The sequence below is a fragment of the Uloborus diversus genome, chromosome 1 (assembly GCF_026930045.1).
Source record: "Uloborus diversus isolate 005 chromosome 1, Udiv.v.3.1, whole genome shotgun sequence".
Taxonomy (NCBI): domain Eukaryota; kingdom Metazoa; phylum Arthropoda; class Arachnida; order Araneae; family Uloboridae; genus Uloborus; species Uloborus diversus.
In genome coordinates this window covers 117,672,821-117,693,214 of record NC_072731.1, presented here as the reverse complement: position 1 = coordinate 117,693,214, position 20,394 = coordinate 117,672,821, and the positions used below count along the sequence as shown (strand labels likewise).

At 30.5% G+C, this 20,394-nt stretch overlaps 1 protein-coding gene across 1 annotated transcript in view; it reads right to left on the bottom strand.

Moving 5' to 3' along the window:
- LOC129234547 (myosin heavy chain, non-muscle-like) overlaps nucleotides 1-20,134 on the bottom strand; it is a 113,676-nt gene extending 93,542 nt beyond the window's left edge. Inside the window, 10 exon segments of the mRNA XM_054868565.1 lie at nucleotides 6,317-6,330; nucleotides 6,332-6,478; nucleotides 6,736-6,805; nucleotides 7,638-7,759; nucleotides 10,189-10,370; nucleotides 10,501-10,615; nucleotides 11,077-11,241; nucleotides 12,269-12,439; nucleotides 18,382-18,534; nucleotides 20,129-20,134. Of these exon segments, the coding sequence (XP_054724540.1) occupies nucleotides 6,317-6,330; nucleotides 6,332-6,478; nucleotides 6,736-6,805; nucleotides 7,638-7,759; nucleotides 10,189-10,370; nucleotides 10,501-10,615; nucleotides 11,077-11,241; nucleotides 12,269-12,439; nucleotides 18,382-18,534; nucleotides 20,129-20,134 (1,145 nt within the window).
- Between the last annotated feature and the right edge of the window lie 260 nt (nucleotides 20,135-20,394).

The following is a 20,394-nucleotide window of genomic DNA, read 5'->3' as shown; positions in this document are numbered from 1 at the left end:
TCTTAAAACGCGGTTGTAAGACCATATTTTGTAATATTAGGGCCAGTAATTTTTCGAAATTAAAACTCCAAAAACGTAATTTTAAGCGATTTTCAATGTTGTTCGGTAATTGGGGGCTTTCCCCTGGAAAATTCGCGAAATTGAAACCTGAAAATGAAATGTCAAATGCTCCATAATGCTCCTAGTGTGTGGGAGGGGGGAGGGGGGAGGAGGCTCTTTGGAGGAGCAGTATTTTGATAACTTTCTTATTTTTAGACGAACTAGGAAAAAAAAGAGAGAAAAAATAGGACGGAAAGAGTGGTGGCGGGGGTGATTGGCTGTTACTTTTGAATATTTTTTATTCAAAGATTTATTTTTAAAAGAAAGTAAGATTTTCCCGTAACATTACTATTAATTTCTAAAAATTACTTTGTTTTCGAAAGATGTCTTCTCATCAATAATAAAAATATTTTTAAAAAACATTCAACTCAAACATTCTATGGGGCTCGGGCTTTAAGCTTCCTTTCTGGTTGTACCACTGTTCTATTTTGACCCGTCCATTACATGGTTGGTTGCTCATTCATGTGAGCTCTAATTAAAGGATTAAAAGTAAATTTCGCTTTAAGAAAAACTTCGGAATTTTGCAGCAACATTTCCCCTTTTCCCCGAAAACACTCATTTTTTTGGTCATGTAATCCTAGTTTACTACCTGAATTTAGTAAACTAGGATTACATGCCAATATGTATTGTGAGGGGGGGAGATGTTTATCATCATTTCGGGATTAGGCGATCAGGTACACGGACCTTTTCTGGGCGTCAGTTGCGTCTCCTTGGTGCAGTTTAAAAACAGATTAATTATAGGTTGAAATTACTAATTGGTAGTTGAAGACAAGGATACATCTTTTGCATATAATTCATGACAATTGCATTGATAATATGCGAATTACATTTTATTATCATTTGAAAATAATATATAGATCATTTGGCAAACGATTTTAAAAAATCCTTTGCTTAAGAACTAGGGGGGGGGGCAAAATAATACTTTGCCCATAGCTCAAAAAAAGTAGGGGGGCACTTGCCCCCCTATGCCCCTCCTAGTTTACGCCAATGCCCCTCCCCGAATAATCAATAATATTCCCCTTTTTATTCAGTTACTTTCATCAGTCTTGATGTCATGGAAGCTGAAGAACGTTCTTGGAAATTTTTATCCTGACTTTCTAAATGGAGAAAATGAGTTCTTGTTTGTTTCAAATTGAATACCATTTTATCACACTTTGGGTGCTGGAATGCCTCACAAAGTTTCCATTAAACTTAGATTGTCCAGCCAGTACAATAATTTCATAAAACAAGGGCAAATAAATCATTTTGAGGTTTGAGAAACACATAATTAGGCATTATCCTGCTGGAACAAATTGTTTAAACCCATAATTAAGGGTGTTCTTTTGTTTTTAAAAATATTGTTCAGTACATCAACATTACTCTCAGAATTCATTCTGCCGTGCACTAAAAAATATTGATATTGTTTCCGTTTGTTGGGAAGCTTCCTCAGAAGATTACTGAGCTGCCTCTAAATGTTAGCTTCGAAATGTGTTTTTTCAGGGTTCATACTCTACTTTGAAAATTAAAAATAAGGAGTTTTTAAGGAGTTTTACAGGAGTTCATTTTACTTTTTAAGGACAAGTTTCTTGTTTAAAGATGCATTTTTTAAAACGTATTTCAGAAAAATTTGTACAACTCTAATATTATTTATTTTTTCTTTCATACAATATATTGAATAAACAAACATACTAAATTTATAGTAAAATATGCATTTCTGCTTCTTAGACGTTAGCCATCTCTGAATCAAATTCAAATTATGGGGGGGGGGGGGGGATTACCATTGAAATATGTTTTATTTTCATAATTGATAAAAAAATAAGTGATATTTATTGAAGATTAGTATTTTCTCAAAAACAAAAACCATTTCCTAACGAAAAAAAAAGACTTTAAAATATAAAATAATTGCTAAAATAAGAACAATAATAACTGAAAGTAGTAGAGGTCAAAATAACTTCCAACTATCAAAATAATAAAGTAATTGAAATATTTACAGGATATAAAAGGACTTATTTCAAACACAACAAACAATTTTCAGCGAAGCATGTGTTTGATTTTGGCATAGAAACATAAAGTTACTCATATGAGATTGAAAGACAGAAAATTCAATTAAAGCATAAGGAATCCTTTTGAAAAAATTGTTCAAATTATTTTAATCTTCGAAATTTTGCAGACCTTTCAAAACTTTTGTGTGACTTTACGCTGATCAATATAAAAAAACTGACTAATTTTAAGAGTCTTTCTTCTAAAAAGTATGAAAATTATAATTCTAAGAAATAGTGGTACTACTATTTAACTATTAAGTTGCTCTCTTATCTATTGTATTAAACATGTTATGTTTATTCATGTTAAGTAATTAATGTTTACAAATTTTTAAAATAAAAAAAAAAAGATTTAAACTTAAAAAAGTCCGATTTTTTTTAAATAAAAAAAATTACAAACCCTGTCAGCTACAGATGTTGTGTATGTATTAAAACACTTTAAAAAGTTGAAACGAAAATTAATTTCAGCCAGCAATTCCGTACTTAACTAACATTCGACACTCTTAAAGAGCATGAAATTAGTTAAAAATGTTTCCATTTAATTATTTTAATAAAAATACAAATGAACTTAATTTCTTTGCCTCTTCGCAAGGCACAGTAAGCATCATAAATGCAAAAAACCGTACACCCGTGGCAGATGCAAGGCGATTGAGATTTTTAAAGTGAAATGATAAAAATATAAAGAACGGCACATAAAAGAATTTATTTGAGTAAATTATTTTTGAATTAGATTTTAGAGCTCTACAATAAACGTATTATTAACAAAAATCTACGTAATTGAAGCAAAAATTAAATTAAACCAGCGATTTAGATTTTGACTTTTAGACTCTCATAAAGGACACAGAATTTGGCTTGAAAGTTTAACTTGGTAATTTTTATACGAAAAAAAAAAGAAATTTCATTATTTGACCTCCAAAATAGCATAATTAGCATCAAAAATATAAAAAATTCGATTCTCATATCGGATGCAAAGAGATTGCATCCGATGAAGTAATCACTCATATCGGATTGCCGATAGAAGAAAAACTTTAAGGTCATATAGGATAAAGAAATAAGGAGTTTGTAAGGAGATAATAATAAAATTCAAGAGTTTTAAGGGCCCTTATTTTATTTTCTTAAAAAGCAGGAGTTTATAAGAACCCTTTTTTTCTTTTACAGAGATTATACCAGAAGCAGCAAAAACCATCTAGACCGTCTTAATTAAACTTTTTTTCATTAAAAAATTTTACATTGTCCCACTTTTTATCCATAACACATTTTTGGCATGCTCAACCTTTGGTCTCTTATGAACTTTTTTAAGAGTCAGTTATGACATTAGTTTCCCCATCATGAAACTTTTTCTTTTTTTTGTAAAACATTTTGAATAGTTCGAGAACTGCATCGTAACTTGAACTCTTATTTAATATCTCATGATGCTTGTTTTTTGGAGCAAGTTTGTCTTATTATCATGTGTTTCACACATATAGAAACAAGATTTCCTACCGGATCGTCTTTGTGATCCTTATTTGAAGAGATTTTTGAGAAAACTTTAAATGACTAATCTATCCTCTTTTCAGATTTGTTGTTATTTGATATACAATAAGTCGTGAAGTTTTTCAATTAATCAATTTCCTTTTCTAAAATTCTTTAAGTTAAGTATCTAGCAGCATGACTGTAAAAATAGAATGTGAAATCCCTAATTGCTTACTAAGCATTTATACCATTATGTAGTGCAGTGTGTTGAGCGAAAAAGAAGCAAATTTTGTATTTTAGAACACACAAATCTAATTGTCCTTATAACAGGGGATGTCTAAATTCAGACTTCATTCTATGAATACAAAATTAATATGCATTTCCAATAAAAGTAGTTAAAAATGTTCCTTTTAACATTAGTTTTCAGTCTTGCATAACTTTCCGATCAAACGCAGTCAGGATTTTAGACATTTTTCTTTTGTCCTTATAATTTTGACCACCACTGTAATTGTATTTTTCCTTAACTCCAACATACAGGACACTAACTTACACTACTTTTTTGTTGATCACCCAATTTTATTTCTTTGCACCGAAAGAGTTGCACATAACTAAAAACCACATGTATATAAAGTAGAAAGTTACCCTAAAGCGAGGGATCAGCAAAACTACATGTAATACACTGATGCCGAGTTATACGAACCAGAGACTGTAGTTTTGTCCTTGTTATGGATGCATCAGTCTAGAATAGACAATAACTGAGCTTCAATGAGATGACATCCGCCTCCAGCTTGGTTGTTGTTGTCTATTTCACACTAATGAGTTCATGATAAAGACAAAACTGCAGTCTGCGGATGGCATAACTGGGCTGTGGGTATATTGCTCAAGTGTATATAGTTATTAATGTCAAGTGACGCATGTTCAACAATCAGTGTTAAATACCGTATTACCCCATATTATGCGGCATGCCGGAAAAAAAGCGAGGTTGACCAGCATGCCGAGAAATTCGAATTTTCAGCAATGCCAGATAATTTGAGGGTTATTTTGCAACAAAACAAATTTCCCATTGAGTTCCAATCAGAAAGCAAACCACTGTAATGAAAAAAAAAATCCAGAAAGTGAACTTCTTTCAAGAAAATGGTGTATTGCATACAATGAGTTTATTATTTATGGTAGGTCATTATTAGCGGATTTAATTATATGCCAATAAAGTAATCAATTCAGAAGCAATCATTGTTACTGCTATTTGTTCATAATTTTTTTAAATAAATTATTTTAGGTTCCTTTCAGAGAGGTAAGCTTAATTTTTATTTATTGAATAGCTATGATGAATTCCTTAGCACTGGTTTAGGGGTGGTAACTTACTGCTTAAATGTTTGCTTGGTTTTAATTTAATTTTTATAAAATTATTCATTATTAAACAATATTTTTCTTAATAAAATAACAACTGACATTGTCAGTAAATATTTTCACAAAATAAAACTGTTTATTAATACTAATAAGATATGTATAGAACTTATATTCATTTTTAAGTTGAATTTTTTTATAGTATCTATTAATTTTTTCCCTAACCTCGATTTTTCCGGCATGCCGGAAAGGACCAGACAGGTGTTATTGAAAATCTGGTGACCCCCCCGAATTTTGCGGCATACCGGATAATGCGGGGTATTATGATAAAATAAAAAAACATAGGGTAAACTTTCCCATCGGAATAATGCCGGCAGTTGCTAAAAATCCCGTTAAAATTTTGACCTTGATCCCTAAAAATTCCCATTAGAATAACAAAATTTACTTAATAAAGTTTACATATTTCAAAAAATCATAACACTCCAATGAATAAGGATAAATATAGATATAAGGATCATTTGAATGAAGGCAACAGTCCCACAATAGCATCAACAGATCTCTCTTTGAATCCTCATTAGAATTAGGATAACAGGCACCAAAAATGTCCAGTACAATCTCCGCATTAGTCCCTAAAAATCTTTTATTGAATGAGGAAAATGTTTAAAGATCCCTATCAGAGTATGGACAACAGACCCAAAAAGTTCCCATTAGTTTACCAAACTCTCCATTGGAAAAAGAAAATCATTCCTTAAAATTTTTAATGCTATAATAAGGACATCTGTTTCTAAATATCTCTGTAAGTTAAGGGTTATAGTTTTCAAATAAGTCAAGTCTCTCCAAAATTATATGAATGAGGAAATTAGTTCTAAAAACACTCGTTCAGAATAAGAATTTTTTTTAAAAATAACATCAATATTCTCACTTTTAATCCTCATCAGAATAGGAGCAATAGCTTCGAAAGGTTTCCCTTTGAAAAAAGTTCTCTAAAAGTCTCCATTGGGATAACAATGTCAGTCCCCTCAAAATCCACATCAACAATTCTTAAAAAAAAACGTTAGCAGTAGATCTAAAAGTTCCGATAACATTAAAGTGAATAGCAAAACTGTTCATTAATACTACTGATTACCTACTGTGGGCAGCAGTGCAAAAATGTCAGCACACTGCGGAAAAAACAAAAAGATTAAAAACATTTTAAATCTCCCGATTACAGGAAAAGGCTCAAAGCAAAAGCAAGAACTTTATTTGATCACACTCGAAAAAAAAGGGCAACAGAATTTTCTTCTCAATGATTTTATTCATGCTGTTCTCCATTTCATACGCTCAGGTTTCAGAGAAAAATTCACTGTTGTGCATCCATAAATTAAAAACATTTTTTAAAAAATTATTATAATAAAGTATTTTACCTTCGTGCTAAAGCCACCACGGCAAAATGATTGGAATTGTATAATTAAATCGGAGATTTTCAAATCTCTTTCCTCTTCTAGGTGAGCTAAAACTCCAGCTCGGAAAAAAATTTTACTTTGGCCAATACGGTATAAATTAGGATCCAAATCTAAAGCATAAATCTGAAAAAGCAAGAGGAAAAAAAGAAATCAGAATACTTAAATGAATAACTTAAAAAAAACTCGAACTGATCTAATGTATAATCATTTAACTAAGTCAAAATTTAAGTTATACATTAGAAAAATTATCAGAAGTATTATTTATGTTTAAAATAAAATTATAATATTTTTAGTAAAAACTTTTACAATAAAAAAAATCATTCTATGATCTAAAAGACTAATAAAACATTAAAAATAAGAAGAAGAAAGAAAGGAAGTACCATTCTTTCACATGCTAATTTTCCATCCATAAAACCTTTTGGGATAGCATTTGGAGTTAATAATTCATACCTGAAAAGCAATTTATAATGGTATATACATACAAGTATAAATACATGCCATTTATTTGAAAATGTGTGCAAAATGTAGAAATTCTTAACATCTTTCATTGTAAAATTGCAATTTGCGAGAAAGAAAGAATAAATGTATTAAGATTTATATTCAGAATTTTAGCGTTGATAGCATGAAAATGACAACATAAATTAAAACTAATAATAAATTTTAATCTGATGTACTTATCTATACATTTATTAAACATTTGTGCAGTGTGAAATGTAACGAATAGCATTATTTTAGAAACATATCTTTTAAAGCAAAAGATACCCAATCTAGTGTTAGAATAGAGCTAATCTATACATTTTGGATTATTAAAAATCTTTAAGGATTTATTTTTTCTTTTTTCATCTTCATAATAATGAAAGACTACTAAAATACCTTTATATTTGTATAATTAATTTAACTGAAAATGAGGACTAAATCAACGAAGTCAATTTCACTGCAAGATAACAATAATTGAGGGAACTGCACTGCCAATTGTTGAGATAGCTAAATAGGCAAGCAAGGATTTTGACTCGGCCTTTTACTACTGCGTCATCGTTTTTAGGTTTGCTGTGGAATGGCTTTCTTTCTTTAGAAGGTGCTAGCTCAGTCTTAGTCAATTTACCATTCCTAGTGAGGATCAGATGATAGATGATTGATAGACAAAGAAGAAAAATGAGACAAGACATAAATTAATGCATCATGTTTCACCAAGTCTACAAAAACTTTGAACTAATCATTATAGTTAGTATTTCATGAAACACTTTTTTAATTGCGAAAATTTTAAAATTTATTAAATACTTACCTTTGTCTAAACTCCTGGAAAGCAATTCTGTTGGGAAATCCTTGCCTGCATATTCTAATCCCTTCCAAAACACCATTACAGCGTAGCTGATCTAATACAAGAAGAGCATCAATTTTCCCAGCCTATATGTTTTCATAAAATGAATTTTATAATTAATTTTAACATAGGAAATTTCATACACTTACAACAAAATTTTTGCAATTTTTATTCGTCAATTTAAGAAAATGTGCAAAAAAATTGCATACATTGGTATACAAATTTTCAAAAAACTGAGAACTTTATAAACTGATTTTAGACCCGGCACTTCACTAGTTTAGTTAGTAGCTATTTCTTGGTAGACAGTATTCATTTTGTGGCCATTTCTAAAAATTGGTTAACAATTTCATACAGGTTCTTATGAAAACAATGAGGTAATCTTAAGGTAGAAAGAATGCGGAGAAAAGTATTGGCATATGAGACGTTACATAGAAAATTCAAAAATGAATATTAGAATTAATCAATAGTGCTTATAGGTAATATGAGATATCTATAACAGAGCTGCCTACTAGGGTTCCCAATCCTGAAATTCCCGATCCCGAAGGATCCCGCAGGATATTTAGCAGGATTGATCCCGTGGGATTTGGCTCCCAATGCTGCAATTTTTTTTTGATTCAAGCGTTTTCCAGCTTTTACCGCTCATAAAACGATTATTTTCACAAGTATCCTCTGAAGCTTGAACCTTCTTCCTTGTATATCTGCAAGAAGAGCAAGTAAACACATTCTAAAACCCGCTGAGTAGCTTGAATGCAATGTTGGAGCACTTTTGTAAGTTTTAATAATGCACTCAAAACCTATAAGTTACAAAAAGTTAAGTTACCAAAGAAAAAAATCAAAGAAAATTCTGACATTATTTATATATTCAGCACGACTTTAAAGGGGGGGACAGAAACTTGTATGAAACACAGGATGACTCTCATGACAATGCAGTAAGTTAAGAGGCTCATGTTTTTGAATTCCTCTTCAAAGTGAGAGGTAAAATTAGCGAAGTTATCCAAACACTTTTACTGAGACTGCGACTTGGTGAAATAATGAAATCAAGCAGTATTAACACTTTGCCGCAATGAATCAAATTCACTGATACAATGAACAACATTAATGAAGCAACAAAGGTATTATCAATGAAAGTTAAAGTGGATGCAGTAAAACACATATCCAACAGACATCGTTTTGGTTCGAAATTTGAGGTTCTTGAGCAACCCAGCATAAAAAAAAGAAAAAACTATTTCAGAATATGATGAAGTTGATGCAGATCTTTTTCTAAATGTCCACAATTATTTAATTTTAATAAAACCAATTGCAGTGGAGCCACAGCACGTGTTTTCATAACGCGCCTTATTTTTAGAGTGAAAATCCTATACCATCCCATACAAACGGTACACTTTTGCTTACCAAACGATAATTGTTAATTAGGATCTGACATTGTAGTGCTTTACAATTGCTGTACGGAATTCAAAAAGACTATTAAATCAAATAATAAAAGCAGGACTTCCTAAAAAGCAATACTTTCTCTTGGTCATAAAAATTTAATTTTTAGAAGAATAAAGTCAATCCCACGGGATTGGTTCTTTACAATCCCAAAATCCCGCGGGACTAAGTTCGATGCAGGATTGGAAATCCTACTGCCCACCTGGCAAGCTGAGCAATAGTACAATTTACTTGGAAAACTCATACAATTAATCAAAAATTAGCAAAATATATTTCAAAGAATTATTTTCTTCCTTTTATTCACAAAAAATAAAAACGTAAATCAATTTTAATAAGCACTAGTGGACAAGTTTACTTTGACATTTTATGTATTTTAATATAGCAATTTATTGTTCATACTCAACAAAACTAAGCACTTTTTGAGCACCTGTTCCAAAAATTAGAGCTGAAATACAAAAATGCATAACAAGTTGAAAATTAGAAATTTTACTAAAAAGTGTAGTCTTGTACAAAACACATTTAAAGTAGTGTGAGTTTAAAGACAGATAAACATCATCCATTTATTTAAAAAGAAAAAGGTTTTCTTTATTCTTTTAAAAGGATAATCACGAGATAGGTTATGAATTTGTTTAAAAAAAATTAAAGATACTTCCTTTCAATCAATAAAATTCTTTTGATCATTTTTATTCACATTGTGCATGTAGTGAAAATAGAGAAAAATAGAGAAATGGAAAAATAGAGAAATATGCACCTTTTAATAGAGTATATGTCATGGTTGATAAATATTTGCTAGGTCAAAAAAAGGTCAGTTTAAATTACTAATGGTAGATTTAATTAAATATTCAGACACAATTTTATTTTATTTTTTAATGTCTGAAAAAAAAAGCGGCTTGAAGCCAATTTACCATAAACTTGTTTAATTCTTATAATGATAAACAAAATATTTTGGGGAACAATGTTCCTTTCCATTTTTAGCGCTCTATAATTATATTGATATAGAGTTGAAGGCATAAGCTACACTGAACCATTGGCACTACAATTCATGTAAAGTAATAGTTTCAAGGTATAAGAACTCAAAATAGCATACCCTTTTTTCATGGTTTGGAATAATACAACGAACGAAGTTTGGATTAGTATTTCGCAATGTTGCCATTAATTTTGCTAATTGTTCCTTGTACAGCTGACTAACAGTCCTAAACATTCCTTTTCTTGTCCGAGCACCAAACTGTGTATCACCCATAGTAGCTGCAGCCATTCCAACAATTTCAGCTGTAAAATTCAAAAACTATCAAAATTCATTTTTAACCTAAGTTAGTTTACAGAAATCAATTTTGACTATACAAATAGAACACAAAAGAAAGAAAGCAAGTTTTTGTTTTCAGTTTAAAGTTCTACTTACCATCTTTCCAAATGTGGACAACAAAAGGATCTTGGGAATTTTGGAGAAGTGATACAATATTTTCATTTAAAGGATCCATATTTTTCAGCAGCCATTTGGCACCTGAATAATCAACCTGAAAAATTAGATAAGGTGTAACAATGAACAGTGCTAATAAAATATTGATTTTCATTTTTACAAAACAAAATTTTATTTTAGGTTTCAAGCGGGAAAACAAATTTGAGAATACAAGTCTCACAACTTTCTCTACTGTATTCTCATTTAAAACTTTGAAACTATCCGCAAACTTCAAATCAATTTCAAATTTGTTCCTTACATACTAGATTTTGTAAATTGGCAATCAGTTCAATAATACATTATAACACAGTATGGTATTCTATGAAAATCTGAAAAACTATCAATACATAAAACTAAACTTTATGATAACCTAAGGATTTTAATGCATAATTTTTTCTAAATTCTTTATCAAACACTAGTAACAAATTACTTCTTCATTTGTTAAATTTGAAAAGCAAAAAACTGAATGTAATAAATATTTAATAAATAAATGAATTAAAATACTTAATTTATTCATACCTTCCCAGCATAATGTATGATACTAAAATCTGCATTGGCTCTAAAATCAGATTTAATGTACTTTGGATGAACAGCATGGGATGTGTCTAACTTGTCAACAAACGTCTTTTCAGTTGCCTTTGGAAACCAGCATTCTTCATCAAGCAGTGCTAAAATACCCATGGGCTAAAATTATTGAAAAGAAAGATGAATTATATATGTATATATATGAAACATTGGAAAAATATTATCACTGATTGATATGTGTGCGTACACATATCTACCAGTGAGAACATTTTTGTAATGTTTCAGATTTGAAATACATTTATTTCATTAGCTGCATTTGTGCGCTGGTTAATATGCATAATATTTTATTATTCCATCGTTCCTATTATATATATAAACTTTAAATTATGTGAATGAAATTTATAGCAAAAATAAAATATATTTCTTGGAAGCATATAGTATAAAAGAAATGAAGCTATCTCTAATGTCTCATACCATAGCCTTTAATTTTAACATTTACAAACATAGCTCTTTGACTTTCAAAGAGTCATTCTATCACTTTTTTAATCAAACTCATTTATTATAACAAAGTAAAAGGGACTCGATGATAGCATTGCTATAAAAAATAAACAAATAATACACAATAAATTACGACAAACTGAACATTAAATATTTTTATACAAAAAATGATCGCTTATTTAGAACCCTGGCTGCAAATATTGCTCTGTAACACTACCAAAGATTGTCAAATTGCACTTTTGGAACTACAATTCTTACTCGAACCAATAATTCTAACCCTACTATTTCTACTCGAATATTAAACTAATGATATGATTCATATTGAAAGAGCTGCAGCCCGTAATTTTGAGAGGTCGGGAGTAAGGGGGGGGGGGGCGCATAGCCCCCTTGACTTTGGAAAATCAACATATTTACACTAATGTGGGTGAGGTTGCTTTGCATTGAGTAGAGTATATACAAAGCTCCAAACCGTTTTTTAAAATAACAAAAATAATAATACTTTTTTATTGAAAAGAAAGATGAATTATATATGTATATATATGAAACATTGGAAAAATATTATCACTGATTGATATGTGTGCGTACACATATCTACCAGTGAGAACATTTTTGTAATGTTTCAGATTTGAAACAGCCATTTAAACATTTTTTATCAGCCATTATTATCACACTAATACTTCGTATTCACCTTTTCTATAAGATCTATTGTAGGTTGCAGATCAAGTCCAAAATCAATAAATTTCCATTCGATACCTTCCCTTTGATACTCTTCTTGTTCCAAAACAAACATAGTATGGTTAAACAGTTGTTGAAGTTTTTCATTTGTGTAGTTAATACACAATTGTTCAAATGAATTTAGCTGTAAAGAAAACAGAAAGAATTATAAAATCTTTAACTTTTTTTATAAGTCATACACTGAAAACTCAATTCAGAATATTAACAAACTAGCACAGCAATGTCCATGCTAAAAATTTAATGAAAGTCGGTTGAATAAAAAAAATTTGATGCCTCCTCCCCCCCCCCCTCTGATGTGAAATTATCATTTTTCTTTGTATAAAATACGAACACACCTTTTCAAAAAAAAAAACTATTAAAGTTTCCTTCGAATTTAAAACTTTTCGTCAAATCATTAAATTAGATTTACAGTTGCTTTAAAACTCTATTTAGCAAGTGAAGCAATTTTTACTGCAATTTGAAATATTTTGCCAAAAAACAAACAAAAAAAAAGACATGAAATAATATCTTTCAAATGTAAAAATAGTTCCACAACTCTTTTGTTTATCGCCAAACTCGCCTAGCAACCACGCTATCATAATCCATTTGTCCTAACGAAAAGAAAAAAAACAACCAGTGGAACATTCGAAGAAAATCATCGTCAGAAAAAAAGCAGAAAATGTACATTTAACTCCGATAAAAACATCAAAAGTTTTTTCTTTCAAAACAAATCGCCGAAACATTGAATTACATTTATGGTTGCTTGCGAGAGAAGTGGATGTTTTTTCTTTGGCAATAATAAATGTTTCGCCAAACAAACAAAAAAGTATAAAATCACATTAACAGTAGCTTTCAAATCTTTATATATTAAGAGCTGCGTTTCCCGGCTTTGCCTGCTCTACCTTGGGAATAAAAATTGTGTCAAGTGACATACAGGGTGTCCACCCTAAAAGTGGAAAAATAGCTAATTCCTAAGCGCATAGTTCCATTTTGAAAAACATCGTTAAACTGCGCAACAACTCGAAATTTATGCATTTTTGTCAAAAAATTCGAATTTTGAAAAAGTTACAAAATTTAACTTTTTATACAGTCTCCTCATCCTAGCAATGATATTTAGTAAAACATTTCGGGCACACTAACATTTATAACAAAAAACAATCACTCTTCTACGACCAAAATTGACCCGAGTTATGAAGTTTTGAAAAATCACTATTTTTGAAGATATTATGATGTCAGCGATAGAGCTCTTAAGGTCATATATGCGAATTGACAAAGTTTGTTAATAGGTTTAAATTTATTTTGGGCCTTGTTATCGGGGGTAATATTAACGGTTGAAAAGACTTAGCAAGTGCTATTTATAAGCTCAAAGTCTATTTATGGTCAAAAGGTGGGGGGGGGGGGATTGAAGTTGGTTGTCGTTTTGTTTTCAGAGCCTCTAATTTCCATCCCCCGAATACCATTAAGTAAATGGATATTTTTTTTAAAATTCAAATCAAATATTTTTCTTTAAACAATTATATTCTCTTTTTTTTTTTAAATATTTTTCTTTAATGTCAGGGGATTTTTTGCGCAACATGAGTTGCTTGTTGTCCTTATTTGATCAAAGTTGATGTTGCTCTTATTTTTAGATTGCTATGATGACGGTTGTTTTTAATATTTATTTAAGGAGTAAAATTTTCGTGGTCATAGTTACAAATCATCTGTGGTTTCATTTTATTCATTCTTTTCAGGGCATAACTCAAGAAGACGTTATTTTAAAAAAAAAGGTTTCTGTGTGTAAAATTATGTTTTTTTCAGAAAAACACCTATATAGGTGAACTTAAACAGAAAAACTTCATCTTTGTACAAAATTTCGAGATTACTAATTCTCATCATTTAAGATTGATCAGAAATAAAAATACATGACAGTATACGCTGTAAATGATATATGCAGACTTGCCAACCTTATGAAAAGAAAAAACGAGAGATCCAGTCAAAGCTTTAAGGGAGAAAAAAGGGAGATTTTAAACGATGCTATAATAAGTAAAAAAACACTGTTATAACAAGTATTTATTTGATTTTTTCATGAAAGAGAATTCACTCGTATAATCGCTCTTTTTGTTTGTAGATATTTCTATTTTTTCAGACATCGCTAAAGATGAATGTTAAACTACAACGCACGCTGTAGATCAAGATGAAAACACGCGGCGCAGTTAGCATGCGTCTGAAAACTGAACGATACCGCGAAACGGCAACGGCGCATGCGTGATATAGAAGTGGAAGTGTGAACGTAGAGTTAAACCAAAACACCATCTACGGAAGCATTTCGGTCGACACTCCGAACGCACCCATCGGATGTTTGCCGCTCACCTTGCGTTCGACGAACCTCACTGGTCGATCGGTAAGTAACCGGTTACTAACCGCAGCGTTCTATGAGCAACTGGTTACCGCATCCGTTACCATTCTAAGCAGTTGATTGGAGCACGTGATCATTAGTTGTCACGTGATTAACTAACCGGTCATGCTCGTCGAACGTGAGCTTGCTCTGCTAGCCACGCCATCTATTAGAGCTGTGAGTAACTATTTTAAGGAAGAAAATTAAGTTTAATTTTAAAAAAAAGAAAAAAAACCCGAAAAGAATTAAAAAAATGGGAGAAATGGATAATCAAACGTACAACCGGGAGAATGGAGTAAAAAACGGGAGCCTCCCGTGAAAAACGGGAGAGTTGGCAGGTCTGTATATGATAAGTGTACTGGTGGAAATTGGTCAAATCTTTATCTTTACTGCCGCACCCTAATCGTCATTTCTTCTCTTTTTTTTTGGGTAAGCCTCGTATTACTTAGTCTAGAAAATTAAATCTTAATATTATGACAGGTACAAATTTCTTATTCATTTCTATTACATTCCATTTGTGGAAACAAGAAACCCAACGAATAGGCTTTCACAATTCCCGATTGCAAAAAACATAATTTAAATTTAGGATTATTTAAATTCAATTGTTTTTAAAATCTTAAATTCAAATTATGTTCCTCGACACCACAAATTGCGATAGGACCCTACTCGTTGAGTTTCTGTTCTACAAATGGAATGGGTTGGAAATGAGAAACAAATTCGCACCCGTCAATTAATTTATAAAACACGGCAAGCAAGCAATCAAACCAGTTTTTTAAAAGGATAAGGAAAAAAAAACTAATGACAATATTTAAGTTGAAGAGCACCTAAAGTCCAGCAATGTTTCAGAAAAAGAATTTATGTTGTAACGAATAATTCAAGCCACCGCTTATATCGTCTGCACAAATTTTTTTTTTCTTTCTTGGCTGGAAACTTTTGTTACAACCATCAAACGAAATGTGAAGTGAGAAAAAAAACATTTTTTCAGCATTACAAAATTATCGTCTGTCCTCTGAAATACCATGACAAAAGTTCTAAATTATTCAAACCTTTAGGGTTTTTTTCCTTTTTTATATATACTAGTTTTTGTTCCTTTATCAGTACTCTGTAAATTTAAATACAGTGATAACCTTTCCTATAAATTGAGATACAAAATATGTTTTCCAATCAAATTCAAGTTTGGAAATCAGATATTTTTGAAATAAATAATATTAAAAAAAGCTTTTAATCATAAATATACCATTGAGTTTATAAATAGTTCTTGCAGAGTCTTTTCAACCATTAATATTGCCTCCTGATGAAAAGAACCCAAAATAAATTTAAACCTATTAACACACTTTGTCAATTTGCATACGTGCCCTTTAGAGCTATCTCGCTGTCATAAAATTTTCGAAAATAGTGAATTTTCAAAACTTCATAACTTGGTCAATTTTGGTCGTCGAAGAGCGTTTTTTTTTTTTTTTTTGGTTGTAAATGTTAGTGCATCCAAAATGTTTTACTAAATATCACTGCTAAGGCTGGGAGACTGTATAAAAAGTTAAATTTTGTAACTTTTTCAAAATTTGATTTTTTGACAAAAATTTCATGAATTTCGAGTGCTTGCGCAATTTAAAGATTTTTTTTTAAATGGAACTATAAGTTTACCTCTAACGGTTTAGGAATTAGCTATTGCTCCAATTTAAGGGTGGACACCCTGTATATTCAACAATCAGGCTTAAATAAAAGAAAAAAAAAACACCATGCAAAATTACCCTTCCAAACAATGATGACCGATATTAAAACACTTTTACGAAATTAAAATGCGAAAGATGGCTTTTAAAAGCGTAACCATGGAAACACGAAATAAAATAAGTTTAAGAAATGAAATGCAAAATAAGAAAAGAAACAATGGATTAAAAAACGTAACCGTGGAAACATGAAAATAAAATGGTTGACAACCTGAATCAAAATGACATTTTTCGAATTTGATTTAAAAATGCCTGTAACTTTTTTACCTTTGAAGATAGAAGCTAAGTTTTTCGACCATTGGTCGAGAGAGATCTGGAGTAAAAAATGCCGCTTTTTCCAATGGTGTCAAAAAGAAAACTATGGGACAATTCCTTCACTTTTTATTGATAGATTTAATGAAGAAAGTAGTGCCTAAATTTCAGCAAAGCCTAAAAAAGTTCGAGCTAAAAACGCAAATTACTCCCGCTGTAATTAAGTTAGAGCATTGAAAGAAATTGTTTAGAACGAGAAAAATTCTACAGTTTTCAACGATACATAATACAAATATGTGCCAGTAATTTTTGACTCCCATATTCGGAAACTTATGTGAAATTTGGGCCTAAATTTAAATTAAAAAAGAACTATTTTATCTGATTTTTTCGAATTATAGCCTATGTCACTCAGTAAGAAAGCACCCTTCATATAGTGAAGGAATTTTTCAAATGGTGCAGTGGTTCCGGAGATTACTTCGAACATATAAACACACAAAAATCTGCCCTCTCTCTTTATAATATTAGTATAAATATATCAAAATCTGTTCACTTCGGTCGGTTATTTTTATGAAAATATGTGGCAAATCACATTATGGGATAAAAATTAATATGTCTATTATAGTTGTCTGCAAAGCACAATAAAAATAACAGTTTAAATAACTAAGAAAACATGAAATACACTGCCAACTGCTTTAGTAGCAAAATGAACTAAAAAGTTAAAAATAATCTTTGGATGACAAGTATATAAAGTAATTGACCAAACACTTAAATTTACTGTAATGAAAAAAAAAAAAGCGTGGAGGGCTGCTTATTTACATTTTTGCATGGATAACAAGTGGAAGAAATTTAAGTCAACTGATAAGAATCCTCCCACGGTTTTTTTTTTTTTTTTTTTAATTTATTTTTTTTTTTTATTTTTATTTTTTTTTTTTTTTATTATTACAGTAAAATTAAGTGTTTGGTCAATTACTTTATATACTTGTCATTCAAATATTATTTTTAACTTTTCAGTTCATTTTGCTACAAAATCGTGTTTCTTTAGTTTTTTAAACTATCATTTTATTTCAAATAAGATTTAGATGCTAAATATTGCTAACACTTGTAACTCTTAAATGAAATCTTTGTGTGTGTATTCAATTTTTATAATGGAATGAATCTTAGTATTTTATTGCATTATTTGCATCAGACATTTTGAATGCTTTATGGTAAATTCATGTGTAAATGTTGTTGCATTCCACAGCTCTAATTTGTACCTGGTAATTAATTCTAACAAGCCACTGGCTATTTGTCCAAAGGAAAGTTGGACCCATAAACATACCCACAAACATACAAGTTAAGCTAATAAAAGTGTGTTAATTAGAATAAACTAATAACTTATCCTTAATAAACTAATTTGATTATGGAATATTGCATTGTCATCTGGTCTGAGGTTGCATTCCAAATTTTAAAAGAATCCGATCACAAAAAATGGGCGAAAATTGAGTTGCAAGATTATAAATTTAATTTTGGTGTAGACGGGATTAGAATGCACACCCAATGATTCCCGGAAATGGACGTCAGTGAAGACCAGCGCCTTAGACCGCTCAGCCAGGAACGCTCATAGAGTAGTTGAATGTACGAACAGTAATAAGCCACTAGCTCTTAGTCAAGGAGAGTTACTCACAAACATACAAGTGAAGCTAATAAAAGCGTGTTAAAAACGGTAATTTCTTCAAAAAAAAAAAAAAAAAAACTTACCTCAAAAATTTCAAAACCAGCTATGTCAAGAATACCAATAAAAGATGCACCTTGTCGTTTTGTTCGATCCAAAGACCGATTAATTCTATTTACTAGCCATCGAAACAACCTTTCATAGCAAGCTTTGGCAATGGCTTCAACTGAAAATTCAGCCTAAAAATTAAGAAAGCGTAATGTAAGTAGAGCAATAAAATGGGATATTTCCCTTCAGGCAGTCAGAACAATACTAGTAAATTTTCTTGCTACTTAGAATAATTGACAGTACTAATTATAACATCAATGCTACAAAAATTAAAAATAGTTACTATAATTATATATACAGTCAGTAATATTAGTTAGTTGGTCAATAAAAACAACTCAGCTGTGTTAAGAATATGCAGTTAATGTTAATTTGAAACCAAAATTTTCATTCTCACGCTCAGATTTCAAACCTGGGCACCAAATTTGATGTGTAAAATTTTGGATTGCATCAAAGCTTTAAGGCCCCCTTCCAGAGCTTGCAACAGATTTTCATTTTGTCCCTAAGGAGAAAGGGACCTAAATTCTAAAAAAGGGACCTTTATCTTCACTTTTAAAGGTTAAACTTGCTGACGTTTTGTTTTAATTATCCCGCAAATTATTTTTGTTTTAATGGAACTCTTAGCTTTGTTTGTGTAGAAGCTCATCAAACGGATAAAATAAGGTACGGTGTCACTACACAAGAAATGGTGGCAATGAATAAAATAAGATACTCGCCAAAATTAAATTTATTAATTAGACAGCATTATTATGACTGAAAAATCTCAAGAAGTAATGCGATGATGTCGATGAAATTTGGAATAAAAGCGAACTTTTGCTGAAATAGGTGCCAATTCATTTTCAGTGTCAAAAAACTCTAAGGGGGGAATTTCACTGTTTCTCGTATTGTAATTAACAATGTGAAAGATGAATAAAATTTAAATGTTTTAATTATGATTGCATCAAGAAACTCTTGTAGGGGATTTAATCAAACAGTCAAAAAAACGCATGATTAAAAAACAGCTTTCTGTTTCTATCTTCAACTTCTTAACAAATAAAATGTTTGTAATTAATTTAAGCAAAGTTTTACAGGGTGGCGACAGGAACTGGAAAAAAAAGTTCCCTGACTTTTCTCTGACTTAGTTCACCAAATTTCCCTGATTTACGTCACAAATGATAATGGTTTCCTTTCTTTGCCTATTTGAAAAGCATTGCATATTAAATAAAATGCAGTGTTTAAAACGGTTTCAGCTGTTAATTAAAAATATTTTTTGAAAAGATGCTCCGTTTTTGGTAAAAATTGTATCTTAAATTATCAACAGAGAAATATTGTAGGAAATCTAAAAAAAATACTTTATGCTCAGGAACCAATTAACATAAGAATTCTAAGAAATTATTAAAACCACTCTTAAAAACATATCTAATCATGATAAAACTGAAAAATTTAAATGGCAATTATCTTGAACTGAATTTTTAAGCAGTATAATTGTCACTGCAAGAATAACAAACAAGTGATAGTTGAAGTATGGAAGTAATGTAGTTTTACTTACGTAAATAATACTGCCGTGTGCAGGTAAACGGCAGTAGTGAAACCTGTGTAAGTTGACCACTTGGGGTGCAGTACTTTGGTGGTCAACTTAGACAGGTGGTTAACTTATGAAGGGGGGTAATGTTTTTTTTTTTTTGTCATTTCTTGCACCATGTATTCATTTTTTGATTGGTTGACACTTACTGTTTCTGTTCAACTCACTTTCATTGTTTAGATTACTTTGAAACAATAATTTAAAATGTTATTCAAATATTTTTAGAGATTATTTTCCCAGAATGACGTATAATGTGTCATGCAAATTTAAAATTTCGGTAAGTTGATCAAAAAAAAAATCTTATTGTTATGAAAAGTTACTCATTTGATATTAATAGTTCCTAAAAATTCATAGCTTCTCAAAAATTAATTTTTTCTCATACACATTTATAACCCCATGATGATCTACTTTTCAACAAAATAACTCCTTATTG